The following is a 22387-nucleotide window of genomic DNA, read 5'->3' on the forward strand; positions in this document are numbered from 1 at the left end:
GTTTTTAAAACTACAGTTATAATGGTAACTTCCAATAGTCTCAATCTTTTGTGTTAAAAAGAATATAACTTATTACTACTTGTACTATTTTGTTTTTGACTAGTAAGCAATAAATTTAAAGTATTACAAAATTATAAATAATTGGAAGGATACTTTGTATCATCAAATTAGAGTTCAATTAAATTGTCATCTATCATCAAATTATAGTTCAATTAAAAAAGCACTTGATATAAACTTTGAAGTGAAATTAGTATCTAATCTAGAATCTAATAGATTTTTAATTCAATTTCCATATATAATCCAAATCACTTTACATATATATTTTAGTGGGAAAAAAAAAAAAAAAACAATGAGGTGGTTTTTCATAACTCTTATTTTTATTTCGATACATATCACCCCTATAAAACTCCAAGAAACCGCCGTAATAAAACAAAATTATCGTCTGCTCAAAACGCGGCGTTTTACATACCTTTAACGAAGAAGTTTCTCCTCCAGTACGTTTTCCCAGGAATTTGTATTCCCGGGCAAACAGAGTGGAAAATCTTTTCTCAGTTGCAGAAAGAAAAATAATGGTTAAGCAAGAGCAAAACAAGAAAAAGTTACAACTAGTAAGAATCACAAAAACAATGAAAGAAAGAGAGAGCCAAGGAAATTCAAATCCACAGCGATAACAACAACAAAGAAGTTAAGAGATATCAACAGTTACTTATGATGCAGCAAGGGCTTCACCACCAACAGCAGCAACTGGCCGCTCTTCTCTCCGTCGCGCTTCCAAAGGACGATTCCACTTCCTCTTCTTCCTCATCCTCCTCCTCCTCCGCCGCCGCCGCCGCCTCCACCGCCGCAGCATCGGACGGAGGAGTAGAGGGAGACGACTCGGCTCGGCTCGGCGCTATCAACTCGCTCCACCGCGCGATTCTTTACCCGCCGAACTCGTTGCTCGTCACTCACTCAGCTACTTTCCTCGCCCAGGGCTTCTCTCAGCTCCTCTCTAACAAGTAATACTGATGCTTCTCTCTCTCTCTCTCTCTCTCTCTCTCTCACTGAGTTTGAATTTTAAGTAATTATAGGGTTTGGTGGTTTATGTGTGAAGTAGTAGATTGGTTTTGATTTTGTTTTATAATCTGTTTGGTTGCTGAGAAAGCAAAATGATTGAATTCTGAGAAAACAAATTCAATTTCAAAACAAATGATTGAAATTGATGTGAGAAAACAATGCAATGAGGTTCACTCTACTTGCCTAATCAAGTGTTTGTCTTAGGAGACAAGTGAATTTCATTTTCCATATAGCAAAAGCAAAATCAATTTCAGTTTCAGATTTTTTTTTTTTTTTGGGAATTTGTGGCTCAGATCATATACAGTGCGACAAGCAGCAGCAATAGCATATGGGGCACTTTGTGCAGTGGTGTGTTCAATTCCTATAACTTCGAATGGGAGACAGAATCATGTTATACTTGGAAGTATGGTTGAGCGGTTCATTGGTTGGGCATTGCCGTTGCTTAACAATGTCAGTGGTGCTGATGGGACTACAGAATTGGCATTGGAAAGCTTACGGGAGTTTCTTAATGTTGGAGATGTTGGTGGAATTGAGAGATATGCTTTGCCAATTCTCAAAGCATGCCAAGTACTTCTTGAGGATGAGAGAACCTCCTTGAGTTTGTTACACCGGCTTCTGGGTGTGTTGACTTTGATTTCTTCGAAGTTTAGTAGATGCTTTCAACCCCATTTTCTTGACATTGTCGATCTGCTTCTTGGGTGGGCATTGGTACCTGACCTTTCAGAGTCAGATAGACGTGTTATTATGGACAGTTTCTTGCAGTTTCAGAAGCATTGGGTGGGTAATTTGCAGTTCTCATTGGGGCTTTTGTCAAAGTTCTTGGGTGACATGGATGTATTGCTTCAGGATGGAAGTCCTGGAACACCGCAACAATTTCGAAGGTTGCTTGCGTTGCTTTCTTGTTTCTCAACAGTTTTGCAGTCTGCTGCTTCTGGTTTGCTGGAAATTAATCTACTTCAACAAATAACTGAACCCTTAAGCAGAATGCTTCCAAGGTTATTGGGATGTTTAGCTATGGTAGGACGCAAATTTGGATGGTCAAAATGGATTGGGGATTCATGGAAGTGTTTGACTCTCTTGGCAGAAATATTATGTGAACGATTTTCCACCTTTTATCCTCTTGCAGTTGACATCTTATTTCAAAGCCTAGAAATGAATCATCCTAACCAATTGATGGGCCCAGGGAAGATCACCTCCTTTCAAGTTCATGGGGTTCTAAAAACTAATCTTCAGTTATTATCTCTTCAAAAGCTTGGCCTCCTCCCATCATCTGTGCAAAAGGTACTGCAATTTGATGCTCCAGTATCTCAGATGCGGTTGCATCCAAATCACTTGGTCACTGGAAGTTCTGCTGCCACTTATATTTTCTTGCTTCAACATGGAAATAATGAAGTTGTTCAACAGGCAGTGGCCTCATTGAGTGAAGAGCTGGAGCTGTTAAAGGGCATGCTGGGAAAAACTTTGGGTCATGGAGATGGGGTCAATAGTATTTTAGACACTAAATCTTATTCAAAAAATGAGTTATTTGCATTGATTAAATTTGATTTGAAAGTTTTGTTGACCTGTGCTTCCTTAGGTGGGCATGGCAGTTTGGTTGGCCAACCAGACACTGCCACCTTGTATCTTAAGAGGTCAGAGAAGTTGGTGTCTTTTATTATTGAGAAACTGAATCCTTTTGACTCATGCATTCAGGCCTTTGTGGAGATGCAGGTCAATATTATTAAGACATTGGAAACACTAACTACCATTGAATTATTAAGCAAGTGCTCCTTAAAATATCAGAGTAATGGGAAAACTTCCTTGGATGTTGCTGCTGAAAAGGTCCCTGATGACAATCACAGGGATGGGCTTTCATCTGTTATAACTGATCATCTTAGAAAGTACAATCTACTCCTTGTTAAAGCTCTCCATGTTTCTTCTCCTCTTGCAGTTAAAGAGGTAGCTTTAGATTGGACACAAAAATTTTGTGAGAATATTATGGCTACTTATGAGAACTCAAACACGAAGTCTTATTCCTATGAAGCATTTGAATACGCTGGTATTGTTGGGAATATTGTTTTCTCACTTTTAGATGCTATGTCTGACAGGGAACCAAAAGTGAGGTTGCGTGTTGCATTAGTTTTGGAGCTGCTTCTGCAAGCAAGACTGGTGGATCCCATGTACTTTTATCCTATTGCTGAAATGGTCCTAGAAAAACTTGGTGATCCAGATTCTGATATAAAATACACATTTGTGAGGCTTTTTGCTCATGTCCTTCCTACTACAATATATTCATGTGGTCTACACGACTATGGGATACCTACCACATCTAATCCTGGTATTCTTAGGTTAGGCAGTAGTTCTAACTTGCACTGGAAGCAAGTGTTTGCCCTGAAGCAGCTGCGTCAGCAACTTCACTCACAACAACTTGTTTCCATTTTGAGTTACATTTCTCAAAGATGGAAGGTGCCTCTTTCCTCTTGGATCCAACGGCTCATTCATAACTGTCGGAGGTTAAAGGACCTTGTTTTTAGTCAAACTGAGGAAGCAGGAAGCTTTGGTTCCACTGGTGTATGGTTGGATGTCAAAGTGGATGAAGATATTCTTGAAAGAATTTGTTCTGTCAATAATCTGGCTGGTGCCTGGTGGGCTGTACATGAAGCGGCTAGGTTTTGTATTGCTATGCGCCTTAGGACAAACCTTGGTGGGCCCACCCAGACTTTTGCAGCATTAGAGCGAATGCTTTTGGACATCGCACACCTGCTACAGCTTGATAGTGAGCAAATTGATGGGAACTTAAGTATGATAGGGTCTTCTGGTGCTCACTTGCTACCAATGAGGTTATTATTGGATTTTGTTGAGGCCCTAAAGAAAAATGTATATAATGCATACGAGGGGTCTGCTGTATTACCATCAGCTACTCGCCAGAGTTCCTTGTTCTTTCGGGCGAACAAAAAAGTCTGTGAGGAGTGGTTTTCTCGTATATGTGAACCAATGATGAATGCTGGATTGGCACTACAATGCCATGATGCTATAATTCAATATTGTTCTCTGCGCTTACAGGATCTCAAGAATCTTGTGGCTTCAGCTTTGAAGGACCAATCTAGGACCCAATTGGCCGAGAGCCTCCATAATAGTAGGGCTAGATTTTCTGGAGACATTTTGCGGGTTTTACGGAACATGGCATTGGCTCTGTGTAAGAATCATGAAGCAGATGCTTTAATTGGCCTACAAAAATGGGTTTCAATGGCATTTTCTTCCTTGTTCATGGAGGAAAACCAGACTCATAGTCAAAGTGGGGAAATGGGACCTTTTATTTGGATCACTGGCCTTGTATATCAGGCTCAAGGTCAATATGAAAAGGCTGCTGCTCATTTTACTCACTTGCTTCAGAGTGAGGAATCACTAAGTACTATGGGTTCTGACGGTGTCCAATTTGCTATCTCGCGTATCATTGAGAGCTATACTGCTGTTTTTGATTGGAAGTCTCTAGAATCCTGGCTATTAGAGTTGCAAACACTTCGTGCTAAGCATGCTGGGAGGAGTTATTCTGGTGCTCTAACTACAGCAGGCAATGAAATTAATGCAATTCATGCCTTGGCACGTTTTGATGAGGGTGATTTTCCGGCAGCATGGTCATGCCTTGATTTAACACCTAAAAGTAGCAGCGAACTGACTCTTGATCCCAAACTGGCCTTGCAAAGGAGTGAACAGATGCTTTTGCAGGCAATGCTCTTCCAAAAAGAGGGAAAAATAGACAAGATTCCACATGAATTGCAGAAGGCCAAGTCAATGCTAGAGGAAATGTTATCAGTTCTCCCACTTGATGATCTAGCAGAGGCAGCAGCACACGCTACTCAACTGCACTGCATCTTTGCTTTTGAAGAAGGTTACATGCTTAAAAGCAGCCAAGACAAGCCCAAACAGCTTCAGTCAATATTAAGTTCGTATGTCCAATCGTTGCAATCTCCGATTAGTAGAGTTCATCAAGATTGTAATTCATGGTTAAAACTTCTCCGGGTTTATCAAACCATTTTCCCAACTTCACTGGTTACTCTCAAAATCTGTTTGAATTTGTTGAGTTTGACCCGTAAACAAGGAAACCTAATGTTGGCTAACCGTCTAAACAGTGTTCTCAGAGATCATGTGTCGAGTTACCCTGAGGAGAGTTTGAGTGATTTCCTTACCTTGAATTTGCAGTATGAGGGCATCCTGCTCATGCATGCTGAAAACAAGTTTGAAGATGCTTTTACAAATCTCTGGTCATTTGTGCGGCCTTTCATGGTTTCTTCTGCATCTATAGTTTCTAATGCTGATGATAATATTCTGAAGGCCAAGGCTTGCTTGAAGCTTGCTAATTGGCTGAGATGGGATCATTCAGGTGTGAATCTGGATATCTTTGTTCTCAAGATGCGAGCAGATTTTGACATGGCTGATAGCTCTTTTCTTGGCCAAGATGGACCCTCCTGTAGCAATGAGGACCTAACCTCTAGACCTAAGTTGGGTCCTATTATTGAAGAAATTGTGGGTACAGCTATGAAATTGTCCACTCATCTTTGCCCCACTATGGGCAAGTCATGGATTTCATATGCCTCTTGGTGTTTTAATCAAGCCAAAGACTCTCTTTTTAACCCACATGAACCAATCTTTCACTCATGCTCGTTTTCTCCTGCTCTGGTTACAGAAATTCTGCCTGAGAGATTTAAGTTAAATGAAGTTGAGATTGCAAGAGTCAAATCTTTGATTTTGCAGCTTTTCCAGAATAAGGGTAATCCAGAAGGTTTTGCAGATGAACAGAGAGAACAGAATATTTCAATTGATTCTCCCCAACTTAATTTAAGCAATGACAGCCCTGTAAGGGCTTTGGTGCAGCAAGCAGTAAATATTATTGAAGCTGCAGCTGGGGCACCAGGTGCTGAAAATTCTAGTGGTGAATGCCTTTCTGCTACAATAGCTTCTCAGTTGAAGTTTTTCTTTTTACGTGCAAATGTTGGCTTGGATGAAACTGACATGTTATCTGTAGTTGATGATTTACTCGATGTTTGGTTGTCTTTAAGGACAAGAAGAGTGTCCCTCTTTGGGCATGCGGCTCATGCTTTTATACAGTATTTGTCATTTTCATCTGCTAAGCTTTGCCATGGTCAGTTGACTGGCTTTGATTGTGAGTCTTTAAAACAAAAAACTGGCAGCTATACCCTGAGGGCTATATTATACGTCCTACATATTCTTCTCAATTATGGAGTGGAGTTAAAGGATACTCTTGTACCTGCCCTTTTGACGATTCCTTTGTGGCCATGGCAGGTGGGATGTTGCTTCTGCGTTATTTTTCTTATTTTATTCTTTTTTGGTCAAAGATTATTCAGTGGCACTGTGGCATTCTGATCACAATCTTATTCTGTAGGAAGTAACACCCCAACTATTTGCACGTTTAAGTTCTCATCCTGAGCAAGTGGTCCGGAAGCAGTTGGAGGGATTATTGGTGATGCTTGCCAAACAATCTCCTTGGTCCCTAGTGTACCCAACATTAGTTGACGTAAATGCTTATGCTGAGAAGCCTTCAGAGGAACTTCAGCACGTAATGGGTTGTTTGGTAATGAAACTTACTTTCCTTTATTTGCTTAAAACATATGTGCATTTGGTTCATTGCAATATATCTGATGTAAATATTTTTTTAATCCATCATTTGGCGATTGGGCGTAAAAGCATTCAAGATTGTCCTTATACTAATAATAAACCTATAACTAATGCAACCCTCTTTCATTGGTACCGTTGACACTAGTTGCGTGCCTTTGTGTGCATTTTTTATACCATGGAGGTTATAATATGGCATGTTTGAATGCAGAGTTTGTAACAGCACAGTTTGTGATTCCAGTCTGTCCATATATTTTTCTTGTAATGATAGTCACTTTATCATTGAAAATGTCATAGTTTTTTGTGGTGGCTCCAGAACTCAGCAAGTATCTCATTTTAGCTGTTTGTTGGGGGTAATTTTTTGACTTGATAAGCACTTGCTGCTTTACTCTATGGTGTGCTAATTTTCTTAAATTCTTGTTCATCAATTCTTTATCTTCTTTATCCTATGCCATAGCCATTATTGCCCTTTTGTTTCTTATTGGAGAACAACCATTTTTCATTTACATTGTGCTCATTTTAAGGTTCATGGATTGCTTTTAAGAAGGATGAAGTTCATTGGAAGATAGAACTAAATATAATTTTCAATAGTGGTAGGGTGTATTGTGTATGTGGTGTTTTCCATGCATGTGGCTTCTCACATTGATGCAGGATGCACGAAGAAAATATTATTCCAGTTTATTCTTGTTTAATTTTTGTGGTCAATTGTTTTTTTATTGGTCAGTTGGATTTTAAGTCTTGGTAGTTAATTAGGCTATCAGTATTTTATTTAAATTTCCTTGAGTCAAGGGTATTTTTGTAATTCAATAATTTGTCTTTCCTCAGTCAATTAGAATTAGGGTATAGTTTTAGTAGTCTATAGTGTGCTATTGTGTACCTTTGGAGACAGGTTTGATTAATAATAAAATTTCTCTTGGAATTTTTTCCAATGGTCTAGTGTTGACTATAGTCAACCCTAGGTGTTGATTCCTAGGTTTGTTCTCTCTTTGCTTGGTACTGACCCGAGGTTATCTATCTTTTTATTTTCTGTTCTTCAATTTTGTTGTTGCATCTGTTTTGGTTTGGTCTTGCGTCACACATGCCTTTTAGTTTTGAAGTGCTTATGATATATGCATAATACATTTTGTTTATTTATTTATTTATAAATAACGTAATTTATTGAAAGAAAGAAAAAAAAAATGTATACAAGACTTATACTAGAGACCATCAATCATGGTGTAGAGTACAATGATCAATGAAATCTAAAAGAGAAGAAAAAGAATAAAAACCCAATGAAGGCAGCCAAGCAAAAAGAGAAGTAAGGAAAAACATCTTTAGTTCTAGAATGGTTCTTTCTTATGCAATTAGGGGCCGTTTCCCATATGCTTCTATTTCAATGACGCCCAAAACAACCTCACCAAGAGGAGAACATATCCAAAAACTCTTAGCAGCATAACCCACTGAAACCCAAACATTCTGAAAACCATACTCCACAATTCCATAGCTATAGGGCAGTGAAGCAGAAGGTGATCCACAGACTCCCCAGAGTTCTTACACATATAGCACCACTCTGTTACAATAATTTGTCTTTTACGTAAATTATCCATAGTGAGAATCCTACCCATAGCAACAGTCCAAGAAAAGAAAGCAACTCTAGGTGGAACTTTCTATTTCCAAAGAATTTAGCAATCCCCTAACTTCACTCATAATTGCAAATGGCCATCTGCCATTATTAATTTCCATCAAATTGAAAATAATTTCCACAATGTAGCGATTTAACTCCCCTCCAAATTTGTTGAATTTCCTTAAGCCCCCCTAATCAATCAGAATTGGAAATCCCTACAATGTTAAATGTCTTCAATAAGACAGAATTAATATTGGCAAGGAATGGCATGTACATAACACATCCTAGATCAAGTAAAGACTCTGGGGTTCCAGAAAACCATTGCTACGTCCATTTCATTAGGAATTGATGATCTTTTAACAGAAGGGATGAATATGCTCTTAGGAATCATTAAATCCTCGAAATTTTTGTCTTGGTGTATCGTGTTAATTCTTTGAATTGTAAATTCTTTGAACTGAAAAAATCAAATAATTCTCTGTGGTGGAACAAAATATCTCTCATTTCCACCTTGAATAATTTATTATTTTTGGTTTTCAAAGGCCTACTCAAGTCCAATCCATTGAGGCCCCTTAGGGGTTCTACCAGGGAGCACACAAATCCCAAAAGCACATAGTTTCTCCCCCAAAAATTAGTTCTCTAGTCGGAGTAAAGACCAAAGGTTTTGAGCGACTGTTATGGAGGAACAACTCAAAAGATAAAGAAGTATTGTTAATTTCTCTATCCCATTATTTTTATAATCTGAAGTACCAAATGACATACAATTTACTGTTTTGTGTGTGTAAGTGGGCCATCTAACATCAATTTGCCAATAATATATTATTGCTATTCATCTTTTCTTTTCATTTGATTTTGCCTTATGTTTTGAACTTAAGAATTTTTGTAAATCTTGGGTTTAATAATCCTATACTTTTTTCATGTAATTCATTGTGTCCTGGTTTATCTGGATCATGAGATGATTAAAACATAATTTTGTTTCATGCAGACAGAGCTCTATCCAAGGTTGATTCAAGATGTTCAACTGATGATTAATGAGCTGGGAAACATGACTGTTCTTTGGGAGGAACTATGGCTCAGCACACTTCAGGATCTTCACACAGGTATGCTTGCCTCACATGGAGCTTTTGTTGTTCATCATGCCATTTAATTTGGACACATTTTTTTTTTTCATGATCCTATGTAGTGAAGTCTTTACAAGGTAAAATTATTGTATTTATGCATCATGTAACTTAAATATGCTCATGGTGTCTAATATGTGAAATTCAACCCAAAATGAACTGCTATGTGTGTGTTGAAACTTGAAGGTGTGTGCACCAGACAACTGTGTTGGGTGTTTTCAACATGACCTTAACTTTTAATGAGGGTGGTTGCCTTGGGATGTTTTAACTCATCAATCTGTTCTTTTTAGGATATTTTTTAACTCTTTAATTTAACTAGGGTTTTTCTTTTTTGGGAATACTTTAAACTCATCAATTATTACATAGCATGTTCTTACATCACAACCAGAAATTATTGCAAAATCATGATCTCATAATTGCAAATGTTACTAGCACCCATGACTTTGGGGTTTTGGCTCATACCTACTGCTGATTAGCTAATATTTTTTTGTCCCCCCCTAAAAGCACACAGCATATTGGTCTGTAATGTCTCACAAAACTTTCTTGCAGATGTAATGAGGCGCATAAATGTGTTGAAAGAAGAAGCTGCCCGTATTGCAGAAAATGTCACTCTTAGCCAGAGCGAGAAGAACAAGATTAATGCTGCTAAATATTCAGCCATGATGGCTCCCATTGTAGTTGCATTGGAACGTCGTCTAGCTTCAACTTCTCGAAAACCTGAAACACCTCATGAAGTATGGTTCCACGAGGAGTATAAAGAACAAATAAAGTCAGCCATTGTGATCTTTAAGACTCCTCCTGCATCTGCCGCAGCACTTGGAGATGTGTGGAGACCATTTGATAATATTGCTGCATCCTTAGCATCATACCAGAGGAAATTGTCAGTTTCTTTAGAGAAAGTTGCTCCGCAACTGGCTCTTTTATCATCTTCTGATGTGCCAATGCCTGGTCTTGAGAAGCATGTCACACTTTCTGAATCTGACATAGGTCTCACTAATAGTCTCCAAGGAATTGTTACAATTGCTTCTTTCTCTGAACAAGTGGCAATCTTGTCAACCAAGACCAAACCTAAGAAGCTTGTTATACTGGGTTCAGATGGTCAAAAGTATACATACCTTTTGAAGGGGAGAGAAGATCTGCGCCTTGATGCAAGAATCATGCAACTTTTGCAAGCTATTAATGGGTTTCTACATTCAACTCCTGCAACTCGTAGTCATTCTCTTGGTATTAGATATTATTCTGTGACTCCAATTAGTGGTCGTGCTGGTCTAATCCAGTGGGTGGACAATGTAATAAGCATATACAGTGTTTTTAAGTCTTGGCAAAATCGTGTCCAGCTGGCCCAGCTCTCGGCACTGGGTGCTGGAAATGCAACAAATTCGGTTCCTCCACCAGTTCCCCGACCAAGTGATATGTTCTATGGTAAAATCATACCAGCACTCAAAGAAAAAGGCATTAGGAGAGTAATTTCACGAAGAGACTGGCCTCATGAAGTCAAGCGTAAAGTTCTTCTGGATCTTATGAAGGAGGCTCCTAGACAGCTTCTTCATCAAGAACTATGGTGTGCAAGTGAAGGATTCAAAGCTTTTAGCTCAAAATTGAAGAGGTATCCTCCAAGGAATACATAGAAGCCCTTTGCTTTTTCGAAAGCTTTAATTCATTAAATCTATATACTTGACCTAATTGAACTAAAGCTTTAACTCCATCACTTGGGGTCCATTGATGGAATATGTTTTTGCCATGAAGTTTTATTTAATGCAATATACTCTAAAATCATGGTCATCATGTCATTCGTCCTTGCCTTGAGTCATATGTTCTCTTGGCCTTCCTCTTTTGCCGTTGGCATCGTGAACTTGAATCATTTACTTCGCCATACCTGTCATGACCCAAGGAAAGCATTGGCCGCATGTGCTTTAAATCAACAGTACCAGTCACAACTTACAATTGGAGCGCCACATAATTGCTCTTACAACCCAGATCAGCCTAGTAAACATTTGATGTGGGGTTTAGCTCACGTCCACCCAACAGGGCCAACACCTCAGAATCCAAATCCACACACAAACACATACAATTCAAGATAATACCACACCAGTCTTGCTTGTTGCTAAATCATCAATTTCAACGTCCTTATCATGGCCACATTACCATGGAATATGTTTTTTCATTGCCTACATTGAGTACCACAAAGCATGCAGATTCTTCCATATAGATGTGCACAAGGTGTGCCATTATGTTTTACATTGGCAGTGTATCATTTAGACTGGCTGTGTGAAAGATTATGATCTTTTTTATTTTCCGAAGGATTATATATTGGCAGCGTATCATTTCATACATAGTCTAAAAATGAATAAGTCTTAGATGCTTGTCAAAAATCTGTAAATATGTTGGAAAGACATGGAAGCTCATTAATAATTGAAATGAAACTTCTCAGAAAGCAATGATAAGCCTAACTCATGGTTACTTGAAAGGAAACCTCTTATAAATCAATTAAAAACCCAAAGTTTGCCTAATAAAGCCCAAATGTGACAATTTGGTTTTAAGTCACACATATGTAATAATTTATTTATTACAGGTACATAGGTACCGTGAGTAAATAATATTGACACATGTACCTGTAACTTGTGTAATCTATCAGTAAATAACATGTCATTGATGCATGGTCTATATTAATTACACAATTTCCAGTAAATAATAGTCATTGTGAGTAAATCCAAACGTGCTGATATGCTTATGCATGGTCTAAATTGACATATATGTTATTTACATATGAATACGTACCTGCATAACATCAATTTATGCATGGTCTTTTTTATTTGTAATTATCAGTTATTTTTTCTTCCAATAAATTCCTACAGTTTATTGATTGGAGTTCATGATCCTGATCCTGAACTTTTTGTTCAAAAGTACAATCCCGATTCTTACAATAAATGATTGTAGCCATTTGGAGATAAAGGAATCCATTCGATGAACATCTTGGCTTGAAATATAGACCTTACTGATATCAGGAGAGATGAGGAACATAATTGGGGGAAAAAGAAAGAAATAGAACTCCAATGGTCCTCTTGGAGTAACACATTTGGTCCTATGTCATGCTGGATTTTGTTTTCCCATTAGAGAAAATAACTAGAGATAACAAGGAGAAAAGCATTTTTCTCAATTCCCTTTTCATTGGCTCCCACATTTACCTTCTGCCTGTGGTTTAAATGATGGTCCAGATCATCCTCTCTTCATAATTCAATATTGGGTTTGAAGAATGCCTTCTTGAAGTCTTCAAAGATCTGTACATCAAATGCTTGCAATATTTCTTCTTTTGGGTATTAATCAAGCAAACCTTAATGGGTTTGCTGACTATGTCATAAAAAAATAAAATAAAATAAATGCTCTTGCCTTGAACTCCCTGTGGTAGAGGAAACTCGTCAGTAAGTTTAGCTATGATTTTTCACAATCCAATATTCCAATTGGTTTCTGAATAATTATTTCCAATTTTTTCCTCATCTTATTTGAATAAATAAACTATGCTTGAGTTTTACATATCTAATAACCAAGGTTGGACAACAGATTCAGAGATGATTTCCACCTTGATACCTAATTTATTAGGGATGGTGGATCACTAAAGCATCTGATGTCACATAGACTTATTGTGACATTGTACCATTTGAGCACATCATTATTTTGTGTTTGTGGTTGCATCTTTAATAAATGGTCTGATTATGTCCATTAGATTGTGGTTAATTGTCATTCCAATGTCAACCATGGCTGCTCTCTCCTTCTCTCAATCAAGTCAAAAATGTCTTGGGCTTCACCACAGAGACATCCCATGTACTTCTAGGCTACTGAGCTAGCAATTTTCATCTAAATTCCTTGTTTTTAATAGGCTAACTTGTGGAAGAGAACTAGTATGATATTTTTTGTAAGTTGGGTAATAAAGTCTGCACTAATAATTTCTACTGTGATTTTTTTATATAATTAATATCTCCTTTTATAGAGTTTTTATTGGTAATTACACGCACTCAGTGGGTCTTGAATTTCTTCATTTATATATATCATAAATTGTGAAATATTTCAACTATTAATTGTGATTTTGAATTTTAGGTATTCTGGAAGTGTTGCAGCCATGAGCATGGTGGGCCACATTTTGGGTCTGGGGGATAGACATTTGGATAATATTCTTATAGATTTCTCTAAAGGGGATATAGTACATATTGATTACAATGTTTGTTTCGATAAAGGGCAAAGACTAAAAGTTCCAGAGATTGTTCCCTTCCGCCTTACTCAGACAATAGAAGCAGCTTTAGGGCTGACTGGAATAGAAGGCACCTTTAGATCAAGTTGTGAAGCAGTTGTTGATGTTCTTAGAAAGAATAAAGATATACTCTTGATGTTACTAGAAGTGTTTGTTTGGGATCCATTGGAAGAATGGACTCGGGGAGATTTTCATGATGATGCAGCAATTGGTGGTGAAGAAAGAAAGGGCATGGAGTTGGCTGTCAGCTTGAGTTTATTTGCCTCGCGAGTGCAGGAAATTCGTGTTCCCTTACAGGTATGTATCATTTGAAAATTGGAGCTTGTATATTCCTCTGTGTGAAGAAAATTCAAAGTATGTTCTTGTAAACTGTGTAAACATTTTTTTTATAAGCAATGAAATTCATTGAATAAAGAAAATAGAAACCGTGTAAACATTATTTTATGTACTCATTGTTTTCTTTTTCCTTTTCAATCCGGGTGGATGAGCCTGGAACACATCTTACACATTCATTGCAATGTCTTTGTGATAGACTGTATTGAATTATTCATATTTTGTGCATTACCATGAAGTTTTAGAGTCTGCATTTGTTTTGATAACAGCAAATGTGGTATTTATCACTTTGCATGCGACATGTTTAGTATTCTGTCAGTCATATCTTTATCTGGAACTTCAAAATTTCTTATTGTTCTTCAATTGTGACCAGGAACATCATGATCTTTTATTGGCCACCCTACCAGCCATTGAATCTTCTCTTGAGGTATGAGCACTTATAAAACCAATAAATTTTGGCTGCTTACAACCTTTGAGCCTTTTATTTTATTTTATTTTGACTTTGATGATTTGTGTACCAGAGATTTGGTGATGTTCTAAAACGATATGAGAGCGTCTCTGCTCTTTTTTCTCAAGCGGATCAAGAGAGATCTAAGCTTATTCTGCATGAGACGTCGGCAAAGTCAATTGTTTCTGATGCAACTATAAATTCAGAAAATACTCGTGCATCCTTTGAAAGTAAGGCTCGAGAATTCGCCCAATCAAAGGCTGTGGTTGCTGAAAAAGCTCAAGAGGCAGCAACTTGGATGGAGCAGCATGGAAGGATCATTGATGCTTTACGCAGCAATTTGATTACAGAAATAAATGTTTCCATAAATCTGAGTGGCATGGAAGAAGATTTTTCTCTTACATCTGCTGTTCTGGTGGCAGGGGTTCCATTAACTATTGTTCCTGAGCCCACACAAGTACAATGTCATGATATAGATAGGGAAGTTTTTCAGCTCATAGCTGAGTTAGATGATGGACTCTCTTCTGCCAGAACTGCACTCCAAGCATATTCTTTGGCTTTGCAAAGAATCCTCCCCCTAAATTACCTTTCAACTAGTGCGGTGCATGGCTGGGCACAAGTTCTGCAACTTGCAGTTAATGCGCTATCCTCTGACATCCTCTCTCTTGCCCTAAGACAGGCTTCAGAACTTATGGAGAAAGTAAATGGGGATAATCCTGATTCTGTCAGAAACAGTCATGGCGATTTGTGCCTTAAAGTGGAGAAGTATGCAGTAGAGATAGAGAAAGTTGAAGAAGAGTGTGCCGAGTTAGTCAACTCTATTGGCTCAGAAACTGAATCTAAAGCTAAGGATCGGGTTCTGTCTGCTTTTATGAGATACATGCAATCTGCTGGTCTGGTAAGGAAAGAAGATTCCATGTCTTCTATTCAATCAGGACAATCTAAATATGATGGGACAAGGGATGCAAGATTGCGAGGGGAACTGGAAGAGAAGAAGGAGAAGGTGTTATCTATTTTGAATACAGCTCTAAGTTCTTTGTACAATGATATTAAAAGTAGGACATTAAACATGTTTAGGGATTCCACAAAAGGAAGAAGTGTAAATAGTAGATTGCAGTATGATTTCAGAACTATTTTCTCTGAGCTCGAAGAGCAAGTTGAGAAATGTGTTCTCTTGGCAGGGTTTGTTAATGAAATACGACATATCATTAGTAGGGAGATACCTAGCATCGATGCAGACAAAGACCATTCAAAATATTTTTCTGAAAGAAATTGGGTTTCTATCTTTGGAACCAGTTTACATTCCTGTAAGAGCCTACTTGGGCAAATGACTGAAGTTGTTCTACCAGATGTTATAAGATCTGCTGTTTCATTTAATTCTGAAGTCATGGATGCATTTGGGTTAATCTCACAAATTCGGGGTTCTGTTGACACGGCACTAGAGCAACTCCTTGAGCTTGAAATGGAGAGGGCATCTCTGGTTGAACTGGAGCAGAACTACTTTATTAAGGTTGGCCGCATTACTGAGCAGCAGTTGGCTCTTGAAGAAGCTGCTGTGAAAGGCAGGGATCATCTCTCTTGGGAGGAGGCAGAGGAGCTTGCATCCCAGGAAGAGGCTTGTAGGGCACAGCTGGACCAACTCCATCGAACTTGGAGCCAGAGGGATGTACGCACTTCTTCACTCATAAAAAGAGAAGCTGACATAAAACAGGCCTTGGTTTCTTCAGAACGCCATTTCCAGTCTCTAATTTCTGTTGATGAGGAGAGGGAGCAGCATAATGTGACAATAAAAATGCTATTATCCACACTAGTTAAGCCCTTCTCTGAATTGGAATCTATGGATAAATTGCTGTCTTCATTTGGTGTTTCTGCTACTTCTCACTTAAAGGACATCCCTAATTTGGTGGATTTGATGAGTTCTGGATACCCAATGTCTGAATATATCTGGAAGTTTGGGGGCTTGTTGGATAGCCATTCTTTTTTCATTTGGAAAATAGTTCTTGTGGATTCTTTTCTTGATTCATGCATACATGATGTAGCTTCATATGTTGATCAAAATTTAGGATTTGACCAGCTCTTCAATGTTGTAAAGAAAAAGCTAGAGGTCCAACTTCAGGAACATATTGGCCAGTACCTGAAGGAACGAGTTGTTCCTGCTTTAGTGGCTTTGTTAGAGAGAGAAAATGATCATCTGAAGCAATTAACAGAGGCAACAAAGGATGTTGCTCTTGATCAAGCGAAAAGAGATGCTGGGGCTGTGAAAAGGGTTCAACTCATGCTGGAAGAATACTGCAATGCTCATGAAACAGCTAGAGCAGCAAGGTCAGCAGCTTCCCTTATGAAGAGGCAGGTGATTGAGCTCAGAGAGGCTCTTCGTAAGACTGGTCTAGAGATTGTTCAGATGGAATGGATGCATGATATTACATTGACATCCTCCCACAATACTAGGGTCACATTCCAGAACTTCCTTCCTAGTGATGATAACCTTTACCCTATCATTTCAAATCTCAGCAGAGCTAAATTGCTGGAGAGTATGCGATCTGCTGTCTCAAAAATAGCTAGATCAAAGGAGGGCCTGCAGGCTTGTGAACGAAATTCTGTCACAGCAGAAGCACAGCTTGAGAGAGCAATGGGGTGGGCTTGTGGTGGCCCAAATTCTAGTTCAACTGGAAATGCTTCAGCCAAGAGTACAGGAATTCCTCCTGAGTTCCATGACCATCTGATGAAGCGACGGCAACTGCTATGGGAAACTAAAGAAAAGGCATCAGATATTATGAAAATTTGCATGTCATTATTGGATTTTGAAGCATCAAGAGATGGCATTTTCCGGTTTCCAGGAGAGATTTACCCTTATAGGACTGGCGGGGATGGCAGGACATGGCAGCAAGCTTACTTGAATGCGCTCGAAAAATTGGAGGCGAATTATCATTCTTTTACGCGTGAGTTTAAAAAATTCCTCAGAAGTTAATTTTTATTTTTAATTTTTATATTAATTGCAGTTCCATGTGAGTTATAAATTTATCCTTTCTTGTTTCTCATGTTAGGTTCTGAACAAGAGTGGAAACTTGCACAACGCACCATGGAAGCTGCTTCAAATGGCTTATATTCTGCAACTAATGAACTCTGCATTGCCTCTCTCAAAGCAAAGTCAGCTTCAGGTTACAAAGCTTATGTTAACATCACATCATTATAAACATATTTATGCATGTCTCATATGTGGCATAGACGCATTCATTGATTTTAACACACACACACACACACTCACCTTCATCACTGCTACACCAATTATGTAAAACATTCTGATTTCTTGCATTTACAGGTGACCTGCATAGCACTGTTCTTGCTATGAGGGATTGTGCGTATGAAGCCAGTGTTGCATTATCTGCATTTTGTCGTGTTTCAAAGAACCATACTGCTTTGACTTCTGAATGTGGTTCCATGCTTGAAGAGGTGTGGCCTTATGATGATTGATGCCAATTAATACTTTCTCTTTTTACCGCATTTCTATATATACTGTCATGTGGAATATGATTTTTAACTTTTTTTATTCTGAATTACATGATTGAGGATATGCTGCTATAGATATGTTCTCCCACATCAATGGATGCATGAGCATATGAAATTGGGCCTCCTGAAGTTGTGGTTTATAGCTTTCCTCAGACATAATGACATATGGCAGTTTTTGGGTTTTCTGAACTGTTTTAGGCCTGATTTTCACAGTAACTTTCTAAAAGGGTGATGAGTGAATCATGTCCTTCAGAGCAGAGTCTTTTACCATCAAGTAGCTTAATATATCCCTGACCTGGGATTGCTAAGTTTATTATGATTAATATTTTCATTTACTAATTACTTCGTGTAATAAAAAATTATATCATTAACCATTCTGAAATTGGCAACATGTCAAAAGGGGAAGACGAGTTTACTGATAAGCTTTGTAGGCTTATTGCTTTTTCAGTGGTTGGCCTAACATTAAGTGCCTGTATTGAAAATTATGTCTCACTGTTTATGTACTTTTCCTTACTTTATTCATACCTCCCCCCCTCCCCCACCCCTTGGAGTGTGGGGGCATAGATGTACTCTGGTTCAACTTTAATTAAAGGTAAAAAATGCAATTTATTCATGTGATCCAGCAAAATCATAAAGTAATCTGATTCATCTAATATCCTTAGTCTGATATTGATAGCTTACCAATATTTTTGAGCCAGCTATGTTCCTCATGTTGTTCTTATCTTCATTAGAAAAATTTTAGGTTATCAAGTTTAAAACAAAGGAACAAAGATATGCACCAAAGAAATTTTTGTTTTAATAAAACAGTGAACTAGAAGAATGATTATATTTTAGTTTTGATAAAGCATGGATATCTGGCAGACCCTACTAATTTTTCTACCTCAACCCATAATTTAACTTCTAATATAAAAAAAAGTCTAATGATTAAATGAATATATCCAAATTTGTAATTAAGAATTTCATTTTTTATGGATGCTTTAAATTATAGTATCATTCTATTAGCTTTTAGGAGTTAAATGATTTGACGGAAAAATTGTTCCTCTTTTTCTTGTTGTTTTATTTTATGTTTTCTTGATAACTCAATAGTTACAATGAGAGAGGGGATTTGAACCTTAGATGTCTCCGTTGGAAACACCAAAAGCTACCAATTAGTTGAGCTACAAGGCTCTTGGCACATCAGTCATTTTTCTTATTGGCCCTTTTATCTGTTCTATTATGTTTCTTTCCTATTCTTTTGCAATATTTGATTTTTCAGGGCCAGTTATGAATTGTAATTCAAAGATTCCCAACATTTTTCTCTTCTTGCTTTTTGTATGTCACTAATGCTTCTTACTTTTTAGGTCCTTGCTATAACAGACGATCTCCAGGATGTTCATAGTCTGGGAAAGGAGTCTGCTGCAGTACACCACTCTCTTATGGAAGATCTTTCTAAGGTTTTCTTTGTCTCTTAATTTGTTTATAATTTACCATTCTCAATTAAAAAAAAAAATTCGTTAGTTTGTATTGTCACTAATTTCGTGCTTTTGTAAGTAAATGGGTTGTTACATGCGACTCACTTTCCAGATATCACCAAATTTAATATATCTTATTAGGAGCTTTGCGGATCTAGGTCTGGTTTCAAGTCAACAATATATTTTGATTTTCTTATTTCCTGTGCAGGCAAATGCAATCCTTCTTCCACTTGAAGCGGTGCTGTCTATAGATGTAGCTGCAATGACTGGTGCTATGTTTAGGGAACAGGAGACCAGTAAAGAGATACCTCCCATTCATGGACAGGCCATATACCAGTCTTACCTTTTAAGAATTAGGGAGGCTTGTCAGACCTTTAAGCCCTTGGTACCATCACTTACATCTTCTGTAAAGGGACTCTATTCCATGTTGACCAGGCTTGCGCGAACTGCAAGTCTACATGCTGGCAATCTTCACAAAGTATTGTAACCTTTTTTAGATTAATCATGTGGGCTATACGTTATTATTACTATATATCTTGAGAATAGCAAGATTAATGAATGTGAATATATTCTCTCTCTCGGACAGGCTCTTGAAGGACTAGGAGAGAGCCAGGAAGTAAAATCGCAGGGAATTAATTCATCGAGGTCAGATCTTGCTGGAGATGCTACTGAATTTGCTGACAAGGAGGGTGGAAGCCTCTCCATATCTGACAGTGGAAGCACTGAGAATTTTCTTGGTGTTACTGTACTTTCTTTGCAAGATAAAGGATGGATATCTCCACCAGATAGCATCTGCAGTAGCATCTCAGAATCTTGTATTGACCCAGCTGAAGAAATTGTTCCAGATTGCTTAAATAAGCTGGCTGAAGATATGGGACAACTTTTACATGGGTCTAGTGCCACAGGTCAAAATACTGCTCCATTTTCTCAAACTGACTTCCGAGAAATTTCACATTTTGGGCAGTTAGAATCCAAGTATGTGGAGGTTAATGTTGTTGATACAGGTTCTGGCAAGTCAGTAGTGAATGAGCCGAATGAATGTCTCAAAGTTGGGACATCACCAAGCAATGAATCTGTAACTGTCCCATCTGACAGTTTGCATTCTTTGAATGAGAACTCAGATGAGAAGGCTGGTGTTAAGGACGAGATATTTGCATCAAACAAAGTTAAGACTGAAGATGAAGATCGTGAAGCTCCTGTGCCTAATATGCATGGTGGTAGTCGAGTAGGTCGGGGTAAGTACCAAGTTTATCCTATCAAATTATTCATATAACTTGTTTCCTTGTTGCTCGTTTTTCTGAGTAAAATCTATATAGTATGGAAAACTAAACAAGGTCTCTGTTGAAACTTTAACTGATCCCTCCCTATGTCCAAATTATTACTGGAGCAAGACATTTTTTCTTTTATAAGATTCACTCATTCAGTCACCCAGGAAATAAAATTAGTTCTGCATTTCATTGTCTGTGGGCTTTTCTCTGCTGCTTACTGAAAGTCTTTAGCAGTATGTGATTGTTGGGTGGTAATTTTTACCTAAGAAAAAATTGGGAAAAGAGGACCAAGTCGTCACTTTCTTGTTTGTATTTTTGCCATTGCTAGGTAAAAATGCTTATGCATTGTCAGTTTTGAGGCGAATTGAGATGAAACTAGACGGTCGAGATGTTGGTGACAACAGGTATCTGCTTTCTTTGGAATTCTTTAATAAGTTTCAAGTTATAATCCTTATTAACAGTTCACCTTTGTTGGACTTCCAGGGATATTAGTATTGCTGAGCAAGTGGATTATCTACTTAGGCAAGCCACAAGCATAGATAATCTGTGCAACATGTACGAAGGTTGGACACCATGGATTTGAACTTGTGGAGCCTATGTGCTATAGATACAAGCTATGATCTCTCAAATTACCTTGTTCAAGATACAATGTCAGGCATGTCAGGGGTTTTTTATTCACATGCAAAAAGACAGACACTTGGGGTCTGTAAAATTTGCCTACCTACATTGAAGTCATTGCACCTATTTTGATGTTACCTCAGCTAGCCCCATATTTGGCTTCACATCTCTTGCTTCCCCTTGACCTAATTGCTTGAGCAAGCCCAGTATTTGGCTTCAGAACCTGCTGTTTTTAGTCAGAGAGAGCGAGCCATGGGCATCTTCAGTGAGAGATTTGCCATGAATTACAAAGAGCTCCCTTGGATGGTGCTACTCTGTTTTGCCCGAGCCTCCCTTCCAAGGGGTCAGAGTTCTTCAGGCATAGGACATACACCAATCCTCTCCAAGACATATCATGTTATCATGAAGTCCCCTGCAAGATTGCTCATGTCACTCGCACAGCAGACTCAAGTCTTAAATGAGCTCTGTTTTGCAGCATCACAAGGGACTTGCTTGGCGACCTTCCAATGCGTAAAAAGCCTTTTTGTTGACGTGATGACTTTGCATAACTGCTGCCCACACTGTGAAGGGAGTTCGAATCCTAGATGTCTCCGTTGGAAATATTAAGGTGTCAAATGAGCTACAAAGCTCTTAGCTGCTAGATAATGGCTTTGACAAACTATATTTTCTTGTTTACATGATCGGAGATTTCTAGTCTTATTACACTTTTTTTCCCCTTCTCCTTAACTTTGTTTGAAATATAATAAGATAATTCTAGTATATTCATAGAAGTGTTGTGTTTTATTTATTGGTAAAACTTAGTTACAGTTTCTCAATTAAATTCAAACATGTGGTTTAGTTGGTCAATAAATTACAACATTTTTAAATTTAATTATTGTGGAAATAGATAAAATTATTTGTATAGTCAAGTGATTGAATTTAATTGGAGAATTTAAGCTAAACACTTAATTTATTTAGTTATTTTTTCAATACCCAAAGAATCATTACCAAATGGGATTTTAATATTTTGGACTTGGCTGGTCCAGTGTTAGTGTATTGAACCAGTTAGGACGATGACACATCAAAATAGAGTTGTCATTTCTTGCTCTTATTTTAAACAATATAATATAGTCGTTGTATGCTGAACCTTATCAGG

General features: G+C 37.9%; 1 protein-coding gene across 2 annotated transcripts; it reads left to right on the forward strand.

Annotated features, from left to right (window-relative positions):
* The first annotated feature begins 475 nt into the window (after nt 1–475).
* Nucleotides 476–22102, forward strand: LOC142642616 (uncharacterized). Of its 2 annotated transcripts, XM_075817011.1 has the most exons (16): nt 476–998; nt 1350–6336; nt 6437–6625; nt 9252–9366; nt 9934–10990; nt 13477–13924; nt 14334–14387; nt 14482–17347; nt 17453–17566; nt 17728–17858; nt 19256–19348; nt 19575–19844; nt 19953–20271; nt 20371–20601; nt 20963–21038; nt 21118–22102. In XM_075817011.1, exons 1-16 carry the CDS (start codon nt 709–711, stop codon nt 21215–21217), a joined length of 11340 nt encoding a protein of 3779 aa, XP_075673126.1. In that variant the 5' UTR covers nt 476–708; the 3' UTR covers nt 21218–22102. The 2 variants fall into 2 exon arrangements, with proteins under 2 accessions (XP_075673126.1, XP_075673125.1); XM_075817010.1 differs by having other exon boundaries at nt 19953–20601.
* Nucleotides 22103–22387: the final 285 nt, after the last annotated feature.

The sequence above is a fragment of the Castanea sativa genome, chromosome 7 (genome assembly GCF_040712315.1).
Source record: "Castanea sativa cultivar Marrone di Chiusa Pesio chromosome 7, ASM4071231v1".
Classification (NCBI taxonomy): Eukaryota; Viridiplantae; Streptophyta; class Magnoliopsida; order Fagales; family Fagaceae; genus Castanea; species Castanea sativa.